The 24,585-nt window shown below is 43.3% G+C and overlaps 1 protein-coding gene across 1 annotated transcript in view; it reads left to right on the plus strand.

Annotated features, from left to right (window-relative positions):
* SMARCC1 (SWI/SNF related BAF chromatin remodeling complex subunit C1) overlaps positions 1-24,585 on the plus strand; it is a 136,069-nt gene that overhangs the window by 98,511 nt on the left and 12,973 nt on the right. Inside the window, exons 21-22 of the mRNA XM_081805583.1 lie at positions 10,152-10,286; positions 20,973-21,234. Of these exons, the coding sequence (XP_081661709.1) occupies positions 10,152-10,286; positions 20,973-21,234 (397 nt within the window). The remainder of the gene's footprint in view (positions 1-10,151; positions 10,287-20,972; positions 21,235-24,585) is intronic.

Below are 24,585 nucleotides of genomic sequence, written 5' to 3' on the forward strand. Positions count from 1 at the left end.
TTCCTTTCTCTTCTGGCTGCTTGTAAAAAAATACCTAAAGGACGTTTATGTTTTGCCTGGAAATCACTCCAGCCAGATCCGCAAGTTCATTAATGACCCTTTCTACTGTCCACATCACTAGAAGTGACAATGTCGTTATAGAATAAAGATTGACTTCTCTCCAACCTCCAGTATGCTCTCCCTCTCTGTCTTAAAGCTCTCGCCAGTGGTTTTCTTGAGGTCCTTTCAGCCTGCGCCCACTGCATGATACAAAGCCATTGGATCTTTCTTGATAGGTTTTTGATAAAACAGCACCCTATTTCCAGATACCAAATTTCTCTTCCCAAAGCAAGACTTAGCAGTTAGAAAAAAGAAACCAAACAACCATTTTATTATATCTCATGATTGTACAGAATTTGAGCCCTAGCCACCTGGGCAGTTCTGCTCCACAGGGTTATTTGTTGAACTGTAGTGGTATTCACCTCATGGGTAGGTTCGTCTGGAGTGTCTGAGACAGATCCCTTCAAGTCCTAATCCTTGGCAAGGGTGGCTGGACCCTATCCCCTCCTCATACAGTCTCACGGTCTCTCCCTGTGGTCTCTGGTACATACTTACTATGTGGCAGGTGGGGACTCCCAGAAGGAACGTTCCAAGGGTCAGGACATGAAGTTCCTAAGCGGGGAGCTAGAAAAGGGCACCACTGTTTTCTGTTGGGCAAGGCAATTAGAGAGCCTGTCTTGATTCCAAAGGAGGGATTATAGACCCTTCTCTCCATGGAAAGAAGGCCAGTGACTTTGTGGCCATCTTTAATCTACCACAAGTCCCTTCTAAGAATTCCCCAGGAAAGTATCCACTAAAATATCAGTTCTAATAGACATTTGTAGATAACTGTAGAAGGCCATTGGATTTCAAATTTGAATTTTTAATTCCATCTCTGCCATTTACTTGTCTCTTAACCTGAGGCAACTAAAATAAATTTTCTGAGCGTGTATCATCTTGTTTGAATCAGAAGGCCTTTCTGATCTGCCTTTCTGACAAGATTATTATTATAAGAATCAAATTAAAAAAACATTCTGTAAGCTGGAAAGTGCCATATTTTGATGATTCATTAAACCAGTATCTGAGTGTCCATTATGTGCTGGACTCAACTACAATAGTGGGTTTATTTGGTACCAAAGAGATATGGATGGTGCCTGCCTCTTAAGAACTCAAAGTCAACCCGCTAATCTTGAACCTCACATTTTGGTTGAGCCATTAGGATTTACAGTTAGTTGTGAAGGAAAAAAAAAAAACAACAAACAAACTAAAGAACATGTATAAAATGCTGGAAATGTAACCTTAAGGAGTCAGTATCAAATGAGATCTAATTAGGGATTATATACAATTTCATATAATGTATATTGGAATGAAACTCTTAAACACAATACATAAATTTAGTCTACTTTTGCATATTTGATTTTTACACAAGTTATGTTATGGATGGATTACTGCTTTAGTAGATATTTAATCCCTAACAACAAAGATCTTTCCTCTGTAATGTCGAAGATGATTTTTGAGTTTCTTGAACTCTTTCATCTCGTAGATGTGGAAACAAATCCACAGAAGGTAATGAGAAGCCCAAAGTTAGGTGACTAGTTGTAGAACCATGACCAAAATCCAGATCTGCAGACTTGGAGTCTGGCTGGTCCCAACCAATGCAGAGACATAATCTGATAAAATTCTCCATTCTAATCCAACATTTTACAATTAAAAACCCAACAGCTAGCTCAAAAAAAAAAAAAAAGTACCTTTTTTGTTGTTGTTTTTTTGTTTTCTTAGTATGTTTGTGATTGAAGTTTCTAATTTTGAAGAACCAAAAAATAAAGAACAGAAGAAAGAAGGAAGGATCTAATACAGTTAACTCCTCCCTGTCTCCGTGGCTTGCCTTACTGGCCAGTTTTTTTTCTAGGTGCCCTTCAGAAAGGAGTTCAGTTCCTACTTAACTGTGACCCTTGGTGAGATTATTAACTTTTCTAAGCTTCAGTTTCTTTCTATATATAATGAATTCTTTTCTAGCACGTTATTATTAGAAGTAAAAGAAGTATTATGAAAATACAGCATGGTGTCTAGAATGTCGTAAGTGCTTAATAAAACCCAGTATTCCCCCTTAGTCCAGTAATGAATTTCAATAGTTAACTCTCACTTTTACCGTCTCAGATTTTTTTTTTAAGCAGACACGAGTTGTATTTGGATCCATTAACAACTTTTGTCCAGTGCTTCCTAACATTTATCTAATCATTTCAAGGCCCTGTGAAGGTTTTGTAATTTCCTCCAGAATTTACTTCTAATAAGCCTTCGTGTCTCTTCTACTGCATTGACTTAGTACGTGTATGTCACCAAATCTGTAAAGTAGCATAATTTTTTTTTAAAGATTTTATTTATTTATTTGACAGAGAGAGACACACACACAACATAGTGAGAGAGGGAACACAAGCAGGGGGAGTGGGAGTGGGAGAAGCAGGCTTCCCGCCGAGCAGGGAGCCCGATGCAGGGGTCGATCCCACAACCCTGGGATCATGACCTGAGCCGAAGGCAGATGCTTAACGACTGAGCCACCCAGGAGCCCCTAAAGTAGCATAATTTCATGGACTCTTTTTTTTTTTTTTAAAGATTTTACTTATTTATTTGAGACAGAGAGAATGAGAGAGACAGAGAGCACATGAGAGGGGGGAGGGTCAGAGGGAGAAGCAGGCTCCCTGCTGAGCAGGGAGCTCGATGTGGGACTCGATCCCGGGACTCTGGGATCATGACCTGAGCCGAAGGCAGTCGCTTAACCAACTGAGCCACCCAGGCGCCCAATTTCATAGATTCTTGATAGCAGGACATATGCTGTTCTGTGAAGCATACTACTTTCTTGCCTTCTCCCAGGTGCAAAAGCTTGAACCAGTAAAAATAAGGATAGTCATAGAAGTCAAATAAAAAAGGAGGCTCTTCCCCTAGATCTAGAAATACAGGAGATCAAGAAATGGCATGTTAACACATTCATTAGGATGCAGTCAGCAAAATTCAGAAAGTGAGGCAATGCAAAGGACCAGGCCATTTCTTTCAGAGAAACCTAATGTTGCATTTCCCCTCTTACAAATAAAGATTGCAAGATGGAGCAGAGGAGAAGGTGCAGTCATTTGGTTTTAGTAATTGTATAAAGAAAATCAGAGCTAATACATAAATAAACATTATTATTAAGGCCCAAAATATGAAAAAGCCAAATTTGATGTGGAACATTAATTCTTTTCTCCGGTTTCCACTCAAAATCCAAATGTTATCAAGCTCACCAGTGAACAGTTTTTATACTTGATATGGGGTAATTTTGATACCTATTAAAATTTTTTCTTTAACTAGAGGTCAGACTGAATAATTCTATAAATCTGTAAACAAACTGCCGCAGAATTTAGAGATTGAAGTTTTTGTTTTTTCTTTCCCTAAGTCTTTTACTCAAATTTGTTTCTTTAGTTTGAAGGCCACGGGTTTTTCATATTTCACTCCACAAAGTGCCCACGTTCATTTGTAGAGATTTCTGGTGGTTTTTCTGACTTTGAGCATGGGTGAATTCTAGACTTGATAAAGGCTGCCGCTTCTCCCTGTTCTCTCTACTCTCCACCTCATGTCCTTATTGCCTCTCTCTCTTAAGTTGCCAAGCATGCAAAACATGGCGCTTCCCCAGGCCTTGGCCCTGGGTAGTGCAAGTCAGGTGAATAGATAAAATATAGCGCAGTAAGTATCATCATGGAGACTGTGGGAGCCATGACGCAGGGAAGCTGCCCAGAGGAAGTGATGCCTGATGCTGAGTTTTAAAAGACATGTTGAGGGGTGCCTGGGTGGCTCAGTCGTTAAGCATTTGCCTTCAGCTCAGGTCATGATCCCAGAGTCCTGGGATTGAGCCCCACATTGGGCTCGCTGCTCCGCGGGAAGCCTGCTTCTCCCTCTCCCACTCTCCCTGCCTGTATTCCCTCTCTCGCTGTCTCTCTCTGTCAAATAAATAAAATCTTAAAAAAATTACAATAAATAAAAGACATGTTAGAAGTGGTCCAGGGCAGGTGGAGGAGGGTCTTCCAACAAAAGGAGCTCCCAGGGCCACAGCACTGTTAGCTCAGAAGTACCAGTCACCCACTGTGTCCCAGGCACTGTTCTCTGTACGTTGTGTGTCTCCTCACCACCACCCTCATGTGGGTGTAGTTGTTTTCCGGGGTCCTAGATGAGGAAACAGCAGAGAGGCAGGGTAACTTCTAGGCCATGGTTACACAGGCATACCTCGTTTTATGGAGCTTCACAGATCCTGCAGTTTTTTTACAGATTGAAGGTTGGTGGCAATCCTGAGTTGATCAAGTCTGTCAGTGCCGTTTTTCAGTCTGTCACTGCAAAAGCAGTGCATTTGCTTACTTCGCATCTCTGTATCACATTTTGGTGATTCTTGGAATATTTCAAACTTTTTCATTATTGAATTTCTTACAGTGATATGTGACCAGTAATTACCGCTTGCTGAAAGCTCAGATGGTGGTTAGTATTTTTTAGCCATGAAGTATTTTTTAATTAAGCTATATACATTTTTTGAGGCATAATGCTATTGCATACTTTATAGACTTTACAGTATAGTGTAAACATAACTTTTCTATGCACTGGGGAAACCAAAAAATTGATTTGACTTGCTTTGTTTTGATACTTGCTTTATTGGGTGGTCTGGAACTGAACCTCCATTATCTCCAAGGTATTCCTGTGCAGGCAGTAAGCCCTCTAGCCTGCCCTTTCCTGCCTTTTATGAACCTCTGTTGATGTGGCGTATCAAGAGAGAAGTGAGCCACAGGGGTTGGCTTGGCAGAAAACTCTTAGTGTAAAAGGCAACAAGGCGAGTACACAGGAAACTGTTAAAGAACGTTCTAAATGTATCTGATTAAGGGCTAACACTGGTCCAGTTTAAATTCTCAGGTAATTAAACCACACTTGATGCATAAAGTAGCACATAACGTTTGCCTAGACAGCCACTGTTCAGTACCTCTCCTACCTCAGACCGTGTATGTCACATTGAAGAGTCTTTAGCCAGGTTTTTAATCCCTTTTCTGCCACCTGATAGTTGTATAGCCTTAAAGAGGCTTTTTTTTTTTTCTTCCCACTTTTTGTTTGGAAATAACTATGGTTTGGGGCACCTGGCTCAATGGGTTAAGCGTCTGACTTCAGCTCAGGTTATGATCCTGGGGTCTTCGGATCGAGCCCCACATAGGGCTTCCTGCTTAGTGGGGAGTCTGCTTCTCCCTCTGCTCCTCCCCCATGCTTGTGCTCACTCGCTGTCTCTCAAATAAAATCTTTTAAAAAACTAAAATAACTATACTTCACAGAAGTTGCAGAACGTGATATCACAGAACAATCCTGTGGACTGTTCACCAGTTTCCTCCAGTGGTAACGTCTTATTTTTAAGTAATCTACTATTTTTTATTCTGTTTTCTCCTCTGTGATCTTGTTAATTCCATAGACTTTTGTTACGCTTTCAGCGTTGTTTCTAGTGATTTTAGGATGCATCCTTGAGTTGTTGCAGTTTAATCCCAAGTGTTCTTACCATTTCTTCAGTAATGGGAGAACCTTACTGCTTTTCCTTGTCCACTGCTTCTCACTTCCTTTCTCCACTGCAGTGTTTTCTTTGATGAAATAGGTTACTTTCCTCCTGTTCCAAGAACTCTTGAGAACTTCTTTCTGTGCAGGCCTACTGGCAATGATTTCTCTGTTGTTTCTCTTAAAAGGTCTTGATTTCACCTTCCTGTTTGAAGTATATTTTCAATGGGTACAGAATTCAAGGTTGGCGGTTATTTTCTATGTCTCTTATGCTTGGTTGTGGGTTTTTGTTTTTGTTTTTCCATTTCCTCTCTGATACAGTTTGAATATTTTCTGTTGACCTATCTTTCAGTTCATTAGGCATATCTTCTGCTTTTAAACCTAATCTTGGAGTTACTATTTCAGTTATCATATATTTTAGACATAATTTCAGTCAGGTATATATTGATCCTTATATAAATTCTAAATATATTGAACTTCTTTTTTTATCCATATTTTCCTACATTTTCTTATACATAGTGAGTGATCTTAACATATTTTAATGTTCTTGCCTACTAAGTCTAATGTCTGTGCCATCTGTGGATCTGCTGTTTTGATTAAATGCCAGATATGTATAAAAATTTAGATTCTCTGAATAGGAAGAAAAAAATATTTCATATATACATAAAATTTAGATGCCCCAGGTGATGATGTGCAGTCCATCTATACGATTTAGTGTTCCTCTGTGGTGTTGACAGACCTGAGAAGGGGTCAGGGCTGAGGTGAAGCTAGATGGCAATTTGGTCCTTCTCCTCCAGGACCACCCCTGATCCTTGGCTGTGACTCTGCAGAACTTACGATTGGGATTTTGAAGGAGTCTTTATCACTTCAAAAGGGAGTTTACAGGAATTTTTGTCTTTCCTTGAACCCGACTCTGCATCTTCAAAATTTCCCATGTGTCTGAGATGGTGACCAGCTTGTATTTGAAGTCCCCCCACATCTCTGCCAGCATCACTTCATCCAGAGCCATGAGTTGCCACAGTTCTTCATTATACACTGGACACAAATCTCTCATCACACATACGATTTGCAAATATTTTCTCACAGAGTGTGAGCTGTGTTTTCACCTTCTTGATGGGGTCTTTTGAAGCAGAGATGTTTTTCATTTTGATGAAGTTCAACCTCTCAATCTTCCCTTTTGTCACTTAGGCTTTTGATGTCACATCTAAGAAATCTTTTATTTCACCCCCAAGATCATTTAGATTTACTCCTGTTTTTTCTTCTCAGAATTTTTTTTTTTCCCTAGAGAGAGAGCACACAAGTGGGAGGGGCAGAAGGAGGGAATGAATCTTAAGCAGGTTCCATGCTTAGCACAGAGCCCAGTGCGGGGCTTGATCTCATGACCCTGAGATTATGACCTAAGGCGAAACCAAGTCAGATGCTTAACCAACTGAGCCACCCAGGTGTTCCTCTCCTCAGAATTTTTTTTTTTAATTAAAGATTTTTATTTATTTATTTGAGAGAAAGAGAGAGAGACAGAGAAACAGCATGAGAGGGGAGAGGGTCAGAGGGAGAAGCAGGCTCCCCGCTGAGGTGGGAGCCCGATGTGGGACTCGATCCCAGGACTCCGGGATCATGACCTGAGCCGAAGGCAGTTGCTTAACCAACTGAGCCACCTAGACGCCCAAACTGTTTTTTTTTTTTAAGATTTTATTTATTGAGACAGAGAGAATGAGAGACAGAGAGCATGAGAGGGAGGAGGGTCAGAGGGAGAAGCAGACTCCCTGCCGAGCAGGGAGCCCGATGCGGGACTCGATCCCGGGACTCCAGGATCATGACCTGAGCCAAAGGCAGTCGCTTAACCAACTGAGCCACCCAGGCGCCCTCTTCTCAGAATTTTTTTAATGTTAGCTCTTACCTTTAGATCTTTGACCTACTGAGTTAATTTTTATATATGATATGAGATAGGGTCCAAATTCATTGTTTTGCCTTCAGATATCCAGTTGTCATGGCACCAGCTGTTGACCCACCCACCACCCCCTTTTAAACTTTATTAAGGAACTCTTAGAATATATATAGAAATAGAATAGTATAATGACTCTCTGTGTATCCACCACCAGCTTTGGTTATCAACACCTTGCCAGTCTTGTTTCATTCGTTCCTATTTACTTTTGGCCTGTTGGTGACCCCCTATGGACTTAGGGCTACTTTCTTAGGTTGAGTCTGTGACTTCTCGATCTCATGTCTTTGCCTTTTTCTGTTTTTACACTAAATTAACTGGACCATATCCTTCAGTAACAGGTGTAGGAATTAAGTTTTTTTTTTTTTTAAGATTTTATTTATTCGAGAGAGAGAGCACAAGCAGGGAGGAGAGAGCACAAGCAGGGAGGAGGGGCAGAGGGAGAGGGAGAAGCAGATTCTCTGCTGAGCAGGGAGCCCAACTCAGGGCTCCATCCCAGGACCCTGAAATCATGACCTGAGCCAAAGGCAGGCGCTTAACCAACTGAGCCACCCAGGAGCCCCAGCAGTAAACTTTTTGAGTCCTTGATTTCAGATACGTCTTTATCCTGTGCCTGCCCTTAATTCATTTAAGTTGCCGTACTTGAAATTCTAAATTGAAATGCGTTATCCCTCGGAATTGGAAGATATTTTACCATTGTTTTAAAAAACCTAGTTTTGTTTGTGAGAGAAGCCTGATGCGGTCTGAATTTTTTTTTGTAATCTATTTTTTTATTTCTTTGTCTTTCTGGAAACTGCTGTAGGATTTCACTGTTTCATGGTCTTAAATTTCCAGAGTTGTTCCTTGCTGTGTATTTTTTCAATTTTTATTTTCTTGTTACTTGTAGTGGTCCTTTCTATTTGAAAACTCTTGATCTTCAGTTTTGAGAGGAAATAGTTTGGTGTGTTGGTGTAGTAGTACATGGGGATGTTCCCAACTGCCTGGATAATTCTCAAAAAAATAGAACATTTTCTGCCAAAGCCATCAGAGTTCTACAGGTTCTATTCTCTTAGAAATAGATCTGGGAACTGATAACATGAGTCTTCTCCGAAGGTGGGGTTACTGGTGGCAAGTTAGTAACATGTGAAGGGAGACCCGTTTCTTGTGTGATGCCTCCTTATAACCTTCTGATTTTATGTTGTGCTGCATTTCTTATTCAGAAATACAAATTGCATAACACTCTACAATGATTAGCAGGTTTAAGATCATGTAATCTTTATTTAAAGTTGATCTATAGCTCAAAATGTGGTTAGGGAGGCAAACACTTCATGAACAACTGTAGATTCGTTCATAAAACCTGCTCATTGTCACCTTTTGCTTATACTTCTGCATCTTCCTATAGATGGATCTCTATGGTATAAAACTGTATTTCTCTTTCTAACTATAAAAGAGTGAAAAATAAGACTCTCATTTAAGTGTTGTCTGTTAAGTTAGCTCCCCAAAGCCTATGTTAAATGTCTCCTGCATGTTAGCTCCTTCTAGATTCTCTATGAAATAGAAATCAGTAAGACAGCTGCTTCATGTTACTTCTCACTTGTGTGGAAGAAAGATGAGCACATAAATTCAGCAGATATAACGAAAGTGAATGCAGAATGGTGTTGGGAGTTTGTTGGCGCAGCTCTTGGATGGTGTCTGGGGAAGGTGGGATTGACCCCTGGCCAGGTACAGGTAGTCACGGTGAAATATGGGCCTTTCATCTTCTCTGTGTAATGTGGTACCTTCCTCTGTGTGCTGCTGAGTAGGCAAGAAGTGTGAATAGGGCTCATCATCCTGTGGCAGGCGAGTAGCACATTCTTCCAGAGTAACTCCTTATCCTGTACTATATTTGTTTCTCTTGCTCCAGATCCTATCCTCAAACATAGAGGTGGAATATTGTTCACCCCCTCCTTTCCACAGCCAGTGCCACTCACTAGAGAGAAAGCAGAGGCTTTACATCTGAATGTTGGGTGTGGGGGGAAACCACTGCTTAGCTGTCCCTGGACAGTTCCTGAGGACGGAAGGATAGTGACGGGAGGCATAGAGTAGAGGGGTGAGGGTGCAGGGTAAGTGGGTGGCAGATGGGGAGGTGTACCCCAGGCTACTTGTGTCCTCTTTGCCAGGGTCCTGATTAAACTGCCCCTTCCTGGTGGGCTCTTTTTGAGAGACGTTGTTTACCATGGGAGGGTTTTGTGGGTTTTTTTTTTTTTTAACTCTTTAAAAGGGATATTTATACCTATAAGGACCAGAAATTCAGCAACATTTATATTAAATTGAAGTAAATGTTTGGTAGAGACACAAAGGAGGCATCTAGGGCACCATTCTTAATTCTATAATCCCTACTTTGAATAGCAACTTCAGCATTTTGTTGCTCTATTTTATTTTATTTTTTCAAAGATTTTATTTATTTATTCGACAGAGACAGACACAGTGAGAGAGGGAACACAAGTAGGGGGAGTGGGAGAGGGAGAGGCAGACTTCCTGCCGAGCAGGGAGCCCGATGGGGGCTCGATCCCAGGACCCCGGGATCATGACCTGAGCTGAAGGCAGACGCTTAATAACTGAGCCATCCAGGCGCCTCTTGTTGCTCTATTTTAAACAAATGTTTACCTAAATAATTTGAATGATCTTTTACACTTAGCATCTGGCTGCCGTGGAGGAGAGAAAGATCAAGTCTCTGGTGGCCCTGTTGGTTGAGACACAAATGAAGAAATTGGAGATCAAACTTCGACATTTTGAGGAGCTGGAAACTATCATGGACAGAGAAAAGGAGGCTGTAAGTATAAAGGGATGTTTATGGTGGCTTTCTGACCATTAAATGCTGACCACCTTTCATAAACTACAAGTTAGATAAAATGAATGGTAGCCTACTCTGTTGGTCCTTTCTACTGTGTTTGCTTTGCCCTTTCAAAGGGATTATCAGTCATTGATGTTAAACAGAAGGAACTCTGTTCTCATTCTAAAACTAATGATTTAAACTTCAGGTTTACACCGCTCAGCTTTCCAGATGCATGATGGTATAAAATTCTTCCCTCTACAAAAGTTAGATCTTAGACTTCTTTTATGTCCTACTTGTTACCACTAAAGTAGAATTCATATAGATCCATTGTCTGATTCAAGAATTTTCTTTATTTCCTGTCTTCTTCAATACAAATATCAGACAGTAGGAGTTAATCTTCTCTTGAGTTAGGAGCCTTGTTTCTCTGACCCCTTTTAACCAAACCCTCCTCTGGTCCAGCCTTGGACTCAGTTTTCCTCCCCTTCCCTGCACGGTGGAGGGCAGGTGGAGGGCAGGTGGAGCTAGGCCCTTTCTGAGCTCCTAAGCGGCACGGGTCGGGGCAGACACTTGTGAGAGAAGGATATGGCCCAAGTAGGGTCAAGAGAATTATGAAAAAGGCCAAAACTGAGGAAGGAAGCAACAAAAAGTAAGAAACATAGAGGCAGGGGAACAGTTGGTCATTCAAGGTAATTTTGGGGGAAGTTTATTTTAGAAGAGAGATTGGTAACTTTTTTTTTTTTTAAGGTTTTATTTATTTGACAGAGCACAAGCAGGGGGTAGGGACAGAGGGAGAGGGAGAAGCAGAGTCCCCACTGAGCTGGGAGCCCAATGCGGGACTCGATCCCAGGACCCTGGGACCATGACCCAAGCCAAGGGCAGACACTTAACCAACTAAGCCACTCGGGCGCCCCAGGAATCGGTAACGTTCTAAGCAATGGACTAAATTTGAGGATTTAGTTAGAACTTGTGCTCTCTGATTATTTTGGCTCTTTTATCTATATATGAGATACTGGTATCTAAATGGTAGAACCTTAAATTATCCCAGAGGAGTTCTAATTTTAAGGACCTTTTTGTATTTATTTAGCTATTTCTTGGTGGTTAGTCCAATCACATCCTCTGGCAGATTCCTCAGGATGCGTAGCCCAGTAACTATCACACAAACAGCCCATTTTCATTTTGTCCTGAGACCAGCTCTGCCACTTCAGCTGGCATCCTGGCCCTGGAGGACGGCGAGACTGCTTCAGTAGCTCTCTACCCACATCCTTCCCCATCCCACTCCCAGTTCCCTGACCTTGTAAGCATGTCTCCCATCACTGGCCCTCTCCTGCCCTGGTAGCTGCTGGCCACCCCAGTCTCCTCTCCGTCGCCCTCTGTGTACTAGCCACAACATGCCCCGTGCAGGCTTCCCTCTGGCCTTGTTCTCTGTGCCACCTGTGTGCGTTCTGCTCCTCCGCCAGCAAGGCCCTCTTCCCCAGCCCTGCATCCCTTAGCCCTGCCCCTCCGGGTGACCTGTCCCCCCCTTCTGCTGCCCTGGCAGCCTGACAGAGCACCCACACTGTTGTAGTTGCTGGTTCCCATGTCCATCTCCCATACCAGGGTATAGGCCCCTTGAGCGCAGAAGTGATCAAGTGTCCTTACGAGCACAGAACTGGCACATTGGGGGCTCTTGTTTCAGTGACTGTTGAATGCATGTATGCCAGCATCAGTGTCGGAAGCTAGAGAAGTAGAAAAGGGAAGTCCGCCGTCCGCCCTTTAGTTGAATGGGGAGGACAGTCCGGTAAACAAATGATGGCACAGTGTGTTCAGTGCTCCTCTGGGAGCAGAGAGGAGGCATACCTGGATGACGGGGAGAGGGAGAATACTTCTGCGAGGCGAGCCGCCGCTTTGAGGAATAGCTATTTGTGTTTATCTTATCCTCATAAGCTGCCCTTTTGTCAGGTATGGATCTTTTTAGTGGACTCGGGGTAATGGGGTTATAATATAGTGGATTCTTGGCACATGCAGGATTCACCTGATGATTGGGTCGTATCCACTGGCAACCAGGTGCCCTGCTGTCATTCCTAAAACAGCACTGATGGATGAGCCTGGAAGATTGGCAGGACCCTGGGCACTGAGAGAACAGTGTCTGAATTCTCAAGGGGCTTTTTTCTCAGCTCTACGTCACTTTCTCTTCACAGGTTGGACCTGGGGATCCCCACTCTTTGAAACCCCTAATGAAACTGTCACCTAGATCAGCACCGCCCTCCGCCCCTCCCCAGTCCTCACCCTGAGTCCCAGACACCCAGTGGCCGAGTGTAATGGCTGCACTTCTCTTAGCCCTTCAGAATTTCCCTTGTGCTGTGGATTTGTAACAATTACTGTCTCAAATTACAGAACTGCATTGTGGTTTTCTTATTTGAATCTTTTTTTGTTGTTATGTTCAATTCTAATCAGAGCACATAAGACATTTTAGAGGCTAGTCTCTGAATAAAACAACACAATTGAAATTGTTGGGAACACATTTCTGCTGACTCTCCACCACATCAGGTTGCTCTGCTCACATCCTTGGGTGGTCAGCCTGCCTTCTCTCAGTCAGCATCTGGCGCAGGAAAATCCCTTGTACGGGATAGTCCCGAGCCCTAGCCACTGACTGTCAGTAGTAACACAGCTGTGTTAGTTATGGAAACTAACTATGTGCTATGGAAAAAAATGACCCCAAAGTTTAGTGACTGAAAACAGAAAACCAGGTTTCCCGTGGTTTCTGGGAGTTGAGAGCCAGGCACCTTGGCTGGGCGGCTCAGGCGCCGGGCCTTGTGAGGTTGCAGGCTTCCTAGGTTCAGCAGGGCTGGGGCTCCTACCTCCCAACTTACTCCTGGGGTTGTTGGCAGGGGCTTCAGCTCCTACTGCACGAGCCTTTCCGGGGTGCCGTTCATGAAGGGGCTCCCCCAGGGTGAGTGATTAAAAAGAGCAAGAACGTGAGCGAGCACCCAGAATGGAAGCCACACTATCGCTTGTAACCTAAACTTAGACGTCTCCATTCCTTCACTTTGCTGTGTTCTCTCAGTCACCCAGACCAGCTCTGGTTCTGGGACCGGGTTCGGGGAGGCAGAAGGTGTAAAGACCAGGAAGTGGGAGTGTGGAGGGCAGCTTGGAGGCGCACTCTCAGAACCAGAGTGTCCTGCGAAATTTGTGTTGTGCGCAGTGACGGCATAACCTCTTTTTCCCCACCAGGCCCTGCTATCCTGTCCTTCCCTGTGGGCAGGCAAAGCCATGGCTACTTTCCTAACCAGTGATTTCTGCATGGGACTGTTGTGGGAGTTAAATGAGAGAAGTGTGGCGTGGGCCTGGCACAGTGCCTTGAATACATAGTAGATGTTCAGTAAATACTTACATGCCTCCCTTTCTTTAGACACACTAGTAACCAGTGACTCTATATTAAATTCTCAAAATTTTAAGCCTTTGTTGATTTTATAAACATTTATTGGACCAGTCACTGTGCTAAACCACTTTATATGGATTTTCTCCTTTAATCTCTCAAAATCTATATGAGGAAGCCATTAGTAAGAAAATACTGATTGCTTTGAATCTCCTTGGACAAGAATCCAGCAGTGATGCTGGATGGGCACATAAGGCCGTATCTTTGTTTACCCGTCTTACGGACGGAGAGACTGGAGCTTGGACAGAGTACATCATGCACCTCCCGTCCCAGTTCATAAGACACAGAGCCAAGTGTCAAGCCTGTGTCTGTTCACCTCTGTGCTTTTATCTAACACTTTATAGTCTATAAAGAAATGAGCCATTCTCCTCACATTATAACCAAGAGACTCTGAGATATGCAGGGTTTTATCCTCCCTCTATTACAACTTAAGAAAGTTAAGACTAGAAGGTCCAGGTCAGCCAGGAGCAGAGCCTTGTAGTTACCACCTGGTGCTCCTTTGCCTACCACATTGCCCCAGTTCAACTTTATTTTTAATTTTTTAAAAATTGTATTTATTTGAGAGAGAGCATGAGCTGGTGGGGGGGAGGAGCAGAGGCAGAGGGTGAAGCAGACTCCCCGCTGAGCAGGGAACCCGATGTGGGGCTCCATCCCAGGACCCTGGGATCATGACCTGAGCCGAAGGCAGACGCTTAACCGACTGAGCCACCCAGGCGCCCTGAGCCTGCAACTCTTGATCTCAAGGTTGTGAGTTCAAGCCCAACATTGGGTGTGAGCCTACTTGAAAAATTAATTAACTAATTAATTAATCAATTAATTAAAAGTCTAGTCTGAAGTATTTTTTTCTTTTCTTTTTTCTAAGAGATTTTATTTATTTATTTGACAGAGAGAGACACAGCAAGAGAGGGAACACAAGCAAGGGGAGTGGGAGAGGGAGAAGCAGACTCCCCGCTGAGCAGGGAGCCCGATGCAGGACTCCATCCCAGGACCCTGGGACCATGACCCGAGCCGAAGGCAGACGCTTAATGACTGAGCCACCCAGGTGCCCCTGCCTCGACTCACTTTAAGGTGTACTTCTTTACCTACAAGCAATAGCTCCAGGACATACTTTTTTTGAATTAAACCTTTGTTTTTATTTATGTAACAGTAGATGTCAAAATCTTTTCTTAGACTTTAAGAATCAGATATGGGAGCAACTAGGTGGCTCAGCTGGTTAAGCATCGACCTCTGATCTCAGCTCAGGTCTTGATCTCAGGGTTGTGAGTTCAAGCCCCACGTTGGGCTCCACGCTGGGTGTAGAGCCTACTTTAAAAAAAAAAGAATCAGATATGAACTTTCTTTTTTTCTCTAATGACTTAAAATCAGTTCTCTTGAGTCTTTAAGTATGTAGTAATTAAGAACAAAGGATATAAATGTTAATCTTTTATAGATATTATGCATACAGTTATAATTAGAGCTCAGTAGATATTGTTACAGCTCTTTCATGAAGTGCTGGTATTGGAGGAAGGCAGTTATGAAATGTACAGAGCTCGTCGAGGAAATGACATGATAAAAAGTATTGACTCTACTTCAGGTGAGGATGCTGAGCTTGTGCTGGGTTCATAACTCAGAGGGTCTGCCCACCTGAGCAGCCTTCCATGCCAGGTGGATAGCACACATCAGTCTAGAGAGCAGGTTTCAGACATGGGTTATGTTGGGCACTGGCGCTACCTGGAGAGAACTGGGGGGCGTGGGCCCTGTCTAAAGCATTCTCATTTGGATTAAAAAAATAATAATTTGATGCCCATGAGAATGGTTCTGTGAGCTGATCTGGTGGACTAAATGCTCTCTGAATTTCTGCAGGTCATTTGGCTAGGTGTAGAGATTGAATACGTTCCATAAAGAGAGACATTGTGGGAATCCCAGACCCAGTCCTCGAGGAGGTTGGAGGAGGGTGAGTGTGAGACACTGAGACGTAGAGACACTACTTACTGCGAGGTGATGGGGCGGTGGAAATCCAGAGGAGAAAGAAGGGTTGTGTGAGATTATCAAGGAAATCTTCCTAGCAGAGGAGGAACTGATCTGAGCTATTAAAAAGGCCTAAACCCAGAACGTGAAGAGAAGGACATGATTTTAGAGGAGACCGAAGGGTCAGCCTGCCCAGAGCTGATGGCTTTTGCCGCCTAGGTGGTGTAAGATTAAGGTCATTTGCTCGTTCCACAGATACTTATTAAGCACCTCCTTTGTTCTAGGCATGCATATGGTACTGGGGATACAGTGGTGTATAAAACCCAACCAAACTCTTTGCCTTGGTAGAGCTTGAAATAATTAGGGTGTTAGGAGATGTTCCGTGCTGTGTGTGTATGCATACACACTGTATGTTACAGGCTGGGGAGGGGCGATGGGGAGGGGCAAGGGAGAGATTGCACTTTGCGGTGGTGCAGTCTGAGTAGGCCTTATTGAGAAACTGACAGGCACGTGCTTCTAAGGCCTAGAAACAGCTCAGAGGCTCGGAGGCAGGAGCATGTTTGGGAACTGAGGAGTAGGTGGTTGGGCTGGAGCACAAATGAGGAGGAGGTGAGAGGATAAAGGCAGAGATTTGGTGACCTAATCGTGGAAGTCCCTGTAAGCCATCCAGAGGCTTTTCATTTTACTCTGATTAAAGTGTGGATAAAACTACAGAGCCTATTTTATGCATTCCATAAAAATAGAGAGTAAATGCAGAGGGCTGGCATGATCTTCCTTAGAGTTTCGCAGGGATCCGTGTGCCGGCTGTGTTGTAGAGAGGAAATGACAAAGCGGCAAGGCTCGGAAAGGGGAGACTGTGGTGGCAAGGCTGTTAAAGTAGCCCACATGAGATGATCGTGGCCTGGACCAGGGTGGTGGCTGGGCAAGAGAAGAGAAATGGTCAAGTTCCGGATAATAGGATCTCATCACACACAGGATGTAGGTTTAGGAAAGTTTGTTGTACTTTATAACAAATTAGGGAAGAAAGAACAAAGAGCCACAACGTGAATTTCATACTGCCCCAGGAGAAGCACATTGCATGTGGTGTTCTGGGTATTTGGGCTAATGCATCTCTATGCTGCCTGTCCTGTAACGGAACATGTTGTTAGACGTGCACCATTACATTAGGGGTAGTTTTAGCTGAGATGAAGAGAGCTGTACTCAGTTGTAGGTTTAGTTCCGAATCAGAAACGCCTGGCCTCAGGAGGCAGGCACAAGGCAGCAGGACAGAATGACCAGTCACCACAATGTGCGGCTGCCCCTTGGGTTTCGCCTCCAGAAGCACACAGGGAAACCACAGGACGCAGTTGGGGTGTTCTCTTCTCCACAGGTGTAAGAAGGAATGAATGGGTCTGTTTGGGACTTGGTTTTTTGTAAATGGATGTCTGGTCACTGACACCAAACATTTCAAAGGAAGGTGTGTGATTATTTACTTAGTTCTGAGGCCAAGTAGTCAGAGGCTTCAAGTCTCGGCTGATACTGCAGCCCCTGGCAGTGTAGATGGACTGGTATGGCCCCCACCTTTTACTCTTTCCCACCCTCCTCCCTGCTCTGAGCCCATGAATCTGGGAGAAGAGCTCTGTGTGAGCTTGGGCTGCACTTTGCAGCTGGGTCTGCGTCTGGTGTCTTGGTGCAGAAAAGTGCTCTGTTGTGCTCCAGTTCCGCTTGTATCCGGCCGTCTGATGCATACAGAGTGTAGCAGTGAGCTGGGAGAGGAAGACAAGAGTTTGAATGTGGTGGGGGGATGTGTCTTCTGAGCGGGCCTACAGGCCGCTTTGTGTGAGACCGGCTGCCCTTGAGCCACATTGGAGCCATGAGAGAAAATGGACAGATTCATTAACATTCTGTGTCCGTGAATGTACATGCACTGTTCGCTTTAGCTGTTGGGACTTTGTCCACAGTTCTAGGAAATGGAAAACGGAGAGGAGAAAATCAAGCTATCTATATAGCATATGACTTACGTGCTTTTAGTGTTGGTTTGTTTTGTTTTGTTTTGTTTTTCAGTGTTTTTTTTTTTTTTTTTTTAAGATTTTATTTATTTGAGAGCGAGAACGTGAGCACGAGCAAGGGGTAGGGGGCAGAGGGAGAAGCAGCAGGGAGCCCAATGCAGGGCCCCATCCCAGGACTCTGGGATCATGACCTGAGCCCCAAGGGCAGATGCTTAACCCACTGAGCCACCCAGGCTCCCTAGTAGTTTATTTTTTGACAAAAATATTATGTGTGATGAAAAAATTTTCAAGAAAGAAATGAATAAATTAAAAGGTCTCTCTTACCCTCAATTTCATTTCTAGGAATAATCACCTAATAGTTTGGTGTCTTCTAGGACATTTTCACTGTGTATATAACGTGTGTGTATGTGAATACAGCGGTTTTTTTTTTAATTGAATTAGGATTGTGTAATAAATATTACTGCAACTTTTTTTTCTCAGTGTATCTCAGACAACTGTATATCAAAACTGCACTCTAATGACTGTCCTTTGACACACGTACATAGAGTTTTCTAGGACAGATTCCCAGATGTAGAATCACTGGTTTCATGCATTTAAAATTTGCTTAATACTCTCCAGCTCTCCTCAAAAACTGCCAGTTTATGTTGTCTCTGATTGCCAAAAAATGAATGCAGTCTTCAGTTGAACTCAGTAGCAGTAAGGTATCCACAAGAGAGGTATGTCTATTGCATGATGAGACCAAGATGTGTCCATAAGCTCTGCTTCGTGTGCAGCAGAGCAGAGATGACCCTCTTGGAGCCACGCTGTAGCCTGCTGTCTGGGCACTGCGCTCACCCCAGCAGACCTTTCTAGCCCACATTGGAGCTTTAGTTTAAACTGAGTTCTCTTTCAGGAGTGTGTGTATGCGTATGTGTGTTTAATCACTCATCTATTTTAATTCTTCTAGTTACTTTTTTAATTACCTCCCATATTTTGAAATGACAAATGAAGCTCAGGAAAAAATAGAATAATTAAGGTTAGTACATTTGTAGACATGGAAAATTGGGCAAATCTTTCTTTCTGAGGTTAATACTTTGAGAGTAAGGTCAGTTCCCAAAGAAGGACTGGTTTGGTTTAAAAACCAAACCAAACCACTGAGACAGGTAATGCAGAGACTAAAATTTCCCTTCAGAGACACAAGATCTCTTCCAGTAACAGTTCAGCTTCTTCACAGAACAGATCTTGACCTAAATTATAGTTCTTACATAACTGCGGGACTTCAGCCAAGCCATCCAGACCAATAGTGCTTGACAAGAACATAGATAAGAGGTCCTTTTCTGGCAACCTCTCATGTCTAACCTCAGCAAAGGCCTGAATTTCCTAGAAAGAATCGTTAGAAGAAAGCGAATCCTAGGACCTGTAGTTAGAATTTTTCGATCCCTTTTTTATAGTCTGCCTCTTACTCACTGATTAAATGTCTTGCAGAGCTGGACTTCCCAAGGACTCTCTTGCTTTTTACATCTTGCAATTCCCTGTTCATTATACAAACAAAGAGGGCCAGGCTTTAGCCTCTTCGGGCCACCCACCCTAGAAAATGAAGAGCCCAGACCAGTCTGTTAGGACCATGGCAGCACCCTGCTGCACTCCCTCCTGATGACCTTCAACCACTCACAAAATCATTTGTTTCAGAAGATCTCCTTCTCCCTAGGAGACTCCCTGCAAGCCAGCTAACCAGCCTCGGACATAAGCTTTTACCATCTATTCTCTTCATTCCCCCTCCTCCTCACCTGGTCATGCCTGTTCTTGTCACTCTGTCTGTGGCCCGTCCTCCTGCACCCGGTCTGTCCATGGCCACTCCCTAGTTGCTACTCCTGATAACCAGTAATGCTTCTCACTTGGTTCTACAGGGTCTTCTCCTCAGACAGCCCTCTGCTGAGAGCCCATATTCTTAGGCTAACTCTCATGCATATTCCAACCAGTTTTTGCTGGTGATAGTATATAGTATTTATGTGTAGAACTGGCTGCTCCTGAAAGCTAAAATGTTACGTTTTCTTAATCTATTAAATGCCTTGGAATAGTGCTATTCAGCAGAAATACAGTGTGAGCCACATACGTAATTTAAAATTTTCTAGTAGCCATATTTTTTAAAAAGGTGAAATTATAATGTTTATTTAATTCAATAAAATTCAAAAAATTTAATTCAGTACATACAAACTATTATTTGAACACGTAATCAATATGAAAAATTAATTTTTTTCATGCTAAGTCCTCAGAATTCGGTGTGTGTTTTATACTTAAAACATATTCCACTGCAGATTAGCCATATTTCAGGTGCTCAGGAGCCTTTTGTGGCTTCTGTCTGCCATCTTGGACGACAGAAAAGCTCTAAAAATATCTCCCAGTGACTCGGTTCTTGCTCTTGGAAATGGTGGGCTCAGACATTATTGAAAAGAAATAGATCTGTTAACCCTCCTTAATGATCTTTACACTTCCTACTTCCAAAACCTGGATTTTTATTTTCCTTCATCTTCAAGTTGATTTTCTTTTTCAGGCCTGAGTTAAATTAATTTTGATAGCACTTAAGGTGGGCTTCATTCTCTGAACTATTCTCAGGCATATGGTTTCTGGGTTTCCTGGCACGTATAATAGCTTATTTCTCTTTATTTTAATTTGGGTCCCAGAAAGATTATCTCGAATATTGAAATACTTCTTCAAACCAAGATTCATGCACATCTTTATTTAGGCACCTAAAATATTCTGTGAATGTGTCACCCAGTATAATTTTTGAGTACTTGAAAGCTAAAATTTACGGCGGCATTGCCAAAGCTCCACATAGAAAAATGTGTGTGTTTGCGGCTAAGGCCACGTCCACTCATCCAGAGGACCTAACTCTGTGTCAGTTCTAAAATAGTAACCAAAGGATCACATCCAGAAGAGAGCCCCTGGGAAGGTTGTGTCGACTTGAAATTTTAGTAGTGAGGGACTATTAAGAGGAGAGGTGTGTTTTACTTGGGCAGTCATGAAATCTATTTTTACATCTCCGAAGGCCTGCCAGACAGAGGATTCCATGTGTACTGAGTGGGCCCAGAGAACACTAACTGCACTGGGTGAAGGTTACAGAAAAGGCAGACCTTTTGTATAACACCGAAAAGACCTTGACCTTCGTAACAGGTGTCCATATGGAAATAAGCTACTCAAGAAGTAATGCCTTTTCTCACCTTAGATGTTGCAGGAGGCGAGGTGGCTGTGTCCCCGTGAGGTGGTATAGGGAAGTCAGGCATCAGGTCCTGCGTGTCATCCATTCCTGAGAAGCTCTCTCGGTGTCCTCTCTCTTCCCCTTCCTTTTCTTAACAGTTAGAACAACAGAGGCAGCAGTTGCTCACTGAACGCCAGAACTTCCACATGGAACAGCTGAAATATGCCGAATTGCGAGCCCGGCAGCAGATGGAACAGCAGCAGCATGGGCAGAACCCTCAGCAGGCACACCAGCACTCAGGAGGACCTGGCCTGGCGCCGCTTGGAGCAGCAGGGCACCCCGGCATGATGCCCCATCAGCAGCCCCCTCCCTACCCCCTGATGCACCACCAGATGCCACCACCTCATCCACCGCAGCCAGGTGAGTGGCAGGCTATGCTCCCGGGTAAGGCTGCAGCTATCCCTGTGGCCCAGCTGTCAAAGGAGTGAACCACACCCTTGCTGATTCGGGGCTAGGACTGTGACTAGGATGCCCACTGTCATCTAGGTAGTTGTAGGCAATGGGACCTGGTTGTAGAGCCATCACCACATAATGCTTGTCATGTTCTGTTCCTGGTGTGATGCCTTGCCTTGGGTCGGTCAGCCTCCACGTGGCCAGTATATCCCAGAGTTCCTTAAAAATTCGTCCTTGGGTTGTCTACACTTGTTTTGTTTTGTTTTAACTTACAGACATTTTAAAAGATAGACACACACAAAAATAATAATGCAGTGAACTCTTATGACCCGGCTTCCACACCCATCACTTTCCCGCCATTTATCACCTTTTGTTAGAGAAATCTTCTACCATGGGCAAAAGTAGAGCGAATAGTGTAAAAATCCCCCATATATACCTATTGTACAGTTTCAGAATTACCGATATTTTGTTTATTCCTCAGTGCTTATTTTTAAAATTTATTCCTAAAACTACTGGGATAAATATTTAAGAGAGAAATTCCCTATGGCTACTTGGTGCTTGGTTCTGGCTGGTGTTAAGCATCAGAATCTGTAGTAATTGTTTACAGAGAGATCCTGAGGAGTTCCAACATCTGCATTTAGCTTGTACAGGATGGGAAGAGAGATGCTTTTGCCTTTTTCCCTAAATAACATCCTGGTGAGGACAAGTCTTTGCATGCTAGGCCAGTCACCCACCTTGTTCTGCTCACTTCTCATTGTCCTCACTTTACAGTTGAAGAACCGATGCATGGCAGGGACCACACGGCCTTGCTGCCTGATGGAGCCAGGATTTGTGCTGGGCTCCGTCTGATTCCAGAATGATAGCCGGACACTGCCCCGTGACCCCCGGACTAAGAGGGACTTGCAGCAGATTCAGATACAGCTCTTCTCTTAGGGAGACCATGCCAGAGAAACAAGAGTTCATAAAAATAGCCTTTAGAATGGAAATAGGGCGTTTTTCTCTTTTTACTTTCTCACAGAAATAAGCTCTTCTTCAGTGAATTTTAAAGAAAAGGATCATTGCATGTATGATGAGACTAAAATCTGTGATGAGATCTTTTTTCTTAAAGTTTTTTATTGAAATACAATGTACATATGAAAAAATACACAAATCATGAGTACTTAGTGAATTTTAACAAAGAGAATATACCTGTGCAACTACTACCCAAAAGCCCCTGCTTTCCTCCTCTCTACCTCCTTTTCTCCGGGGGGCAACAGCTATCCTGGTTCCTGACAACAGCGACTAGTTGGGCTTGTTTTGAATGTTATCTAGAGGGAATCACACAGTGACTTTTGTTTCTGTCCGGTTTCTTTCACCAACACTTGGTATGTGAGATACATCCACGTCGTTGGATTTGCATGTGGTTGCAGATTTATTTCTCCTGTTTGCTGTATGTAGTCCATTGTGGGCTCTACCCCAGTTTATTAGTCTGTACTCCTGTTGATGGACATTTGATTCGTTTCCAGGCTTTGGTTTTAACAGATAGTAAGTGCTACTGTGAACATGCGTGTGCACATGTCTTTTGATAGAAATAGGTATACATTTTTTAATGTATTTTTAAATTTAAATTCAATTAATTAACATATAATGTATTATTAGTTTCAGAGGTAGAGGTCAGTGATTCATCAGTCTTTTATAACACCCAGTGCTGATTACATAGTATTCCCTCATTAATGCCCATCACCCAGTTACCCCATCCCCCCACCCACCTCCCCTCCAGCAACCCTCAATTTGTTACCTAGAGTTAAGAGTCTCTTATGGTTTGTCTCCCTCTCTGATTTCATCTTGTTTTATTTTTTCCTGTCTTCCCCTATGATCCTCTGTTTTGTTTCTTGAATTTCATATATGAGTGAAACCATATGATAATTGTCTTTCTCTGATTGACTTATTTCCCTTAGCATAATACCCTCTAGTTCCATCCACATCATTGCAAATGGCAAGATTTCATATTTTTTTTGGATAGCTGAGTAGTATTCCAAGATGTGGAATACACCACATCTTCTTTATCCATTCATCTGTTGATGGACATCTGGGTTCTTTCCAAAGTGGCTATTGTGAGCATTGCTGCTATAAACATTGGGGTGTAGGTACCCCTTCAGATCACTACATTTGTATCTTTGGGGTAAATCCCTAGTAGTGCAATTGCTGGGTCATAGGGTAGCTCTATTTTCAACTTTTTGAGGAACTTCCATACTTTATTCCATAGTGGCTGCACCAGCTTGCATTCCCACCAACAGCAGACATAGGTATACATTTCTGTTGTGTGTGCCCCAAAGTCCCTAGAATGGGTCATAGGATATGCATATGTTCACATTAGTAGATGCTGCCAGTATTGTTCCAGAATGGTCATACGGATTTACGTGCTTGCAATGTGTGAGAGTTCCAGCAGCTCCAGGTAATCATTTTTCTTAATTGCCCCTTTTGTGGGGGTGCTTTGGAGTTCAAAAGTAAAGTTAAATCAAGTGTGTTAGTAAAATTAAGAACAACAATAAATTGAACCCACTAGTTAAAAGTTGCCTTAATATCACCACTTCAGAAAAAGCTGGTTGTTAACGGGTGAGCCTAGAGCACCTATATTCTGGTGATGAGCTAAAGGGGCCTTTGGAAGCTGGGCAGATGAGGAAGTGGGTAGTGTTTTAGGTGAAGTTCCTCTTCAGTCTCTGGTTTGCTACAAGGTGTCAGTTAAGAACTTTGAGTTTGGTCCTTCGAACTGTTGTTTCCTAAGTCCTAGAAAAGTTTACAGGCCACAGCGTTTATGTTAGGAGCTGAGGATAATTATCCAGATTGGTTGGCTAGCTTTTGGTATTTGGCCAGAATTTATGGTGTGTGAAGGAAGGAGAAATCAGCCTCTGAAAAGCCAGCAAGGTTGGGGAAGTGGCGAGAAGGTCAAGACTAATTTCTCACTGGGTAGTTAATTTGTCCAGCTCTGTTAATTAGGGTTTGTATAATTATGTAGATAAATCCCACGTAATCTCTTCTCCACAAAACTGTCCATCAGTTAGTGGTAGAGCCCATTAAAATAGCAGCTCAATGTCATGAATCTGCCAGGCTGTCAAACACACGAGCCTGGGCCCCAGAGTGGCTGGTATAAATCAACACCTGTCCTCCTCTGAGGACCACTCCTTAATTCACTCGCTTACTTAGAATTTTGTATAGAGGGGCGCCTGGGTGGCTCAGTAGGTTAAGCGACTGCCTTCGGCTCGGGTCGTGATCCCAGAGTCCTGGGATCCAGTCCTACATCGGGCTCCTGGCTCAGCGGGGAGCCTGCTTCTCCCTCTG

Source organism: Leptonychotes weddellii, chromosome 1, assembly GCF_054177405.1.
Source record: "Leptonychotes weddellii isolate Sample4059 chromosome 1, ASM5417740v2, whole genome shotgun sequence".
NCBI lineage: Eukaryota > Metazoa > Chordata > Mammalia > Carnivora > Phocidae > Leptonychotes > Leptonychotes weddellii.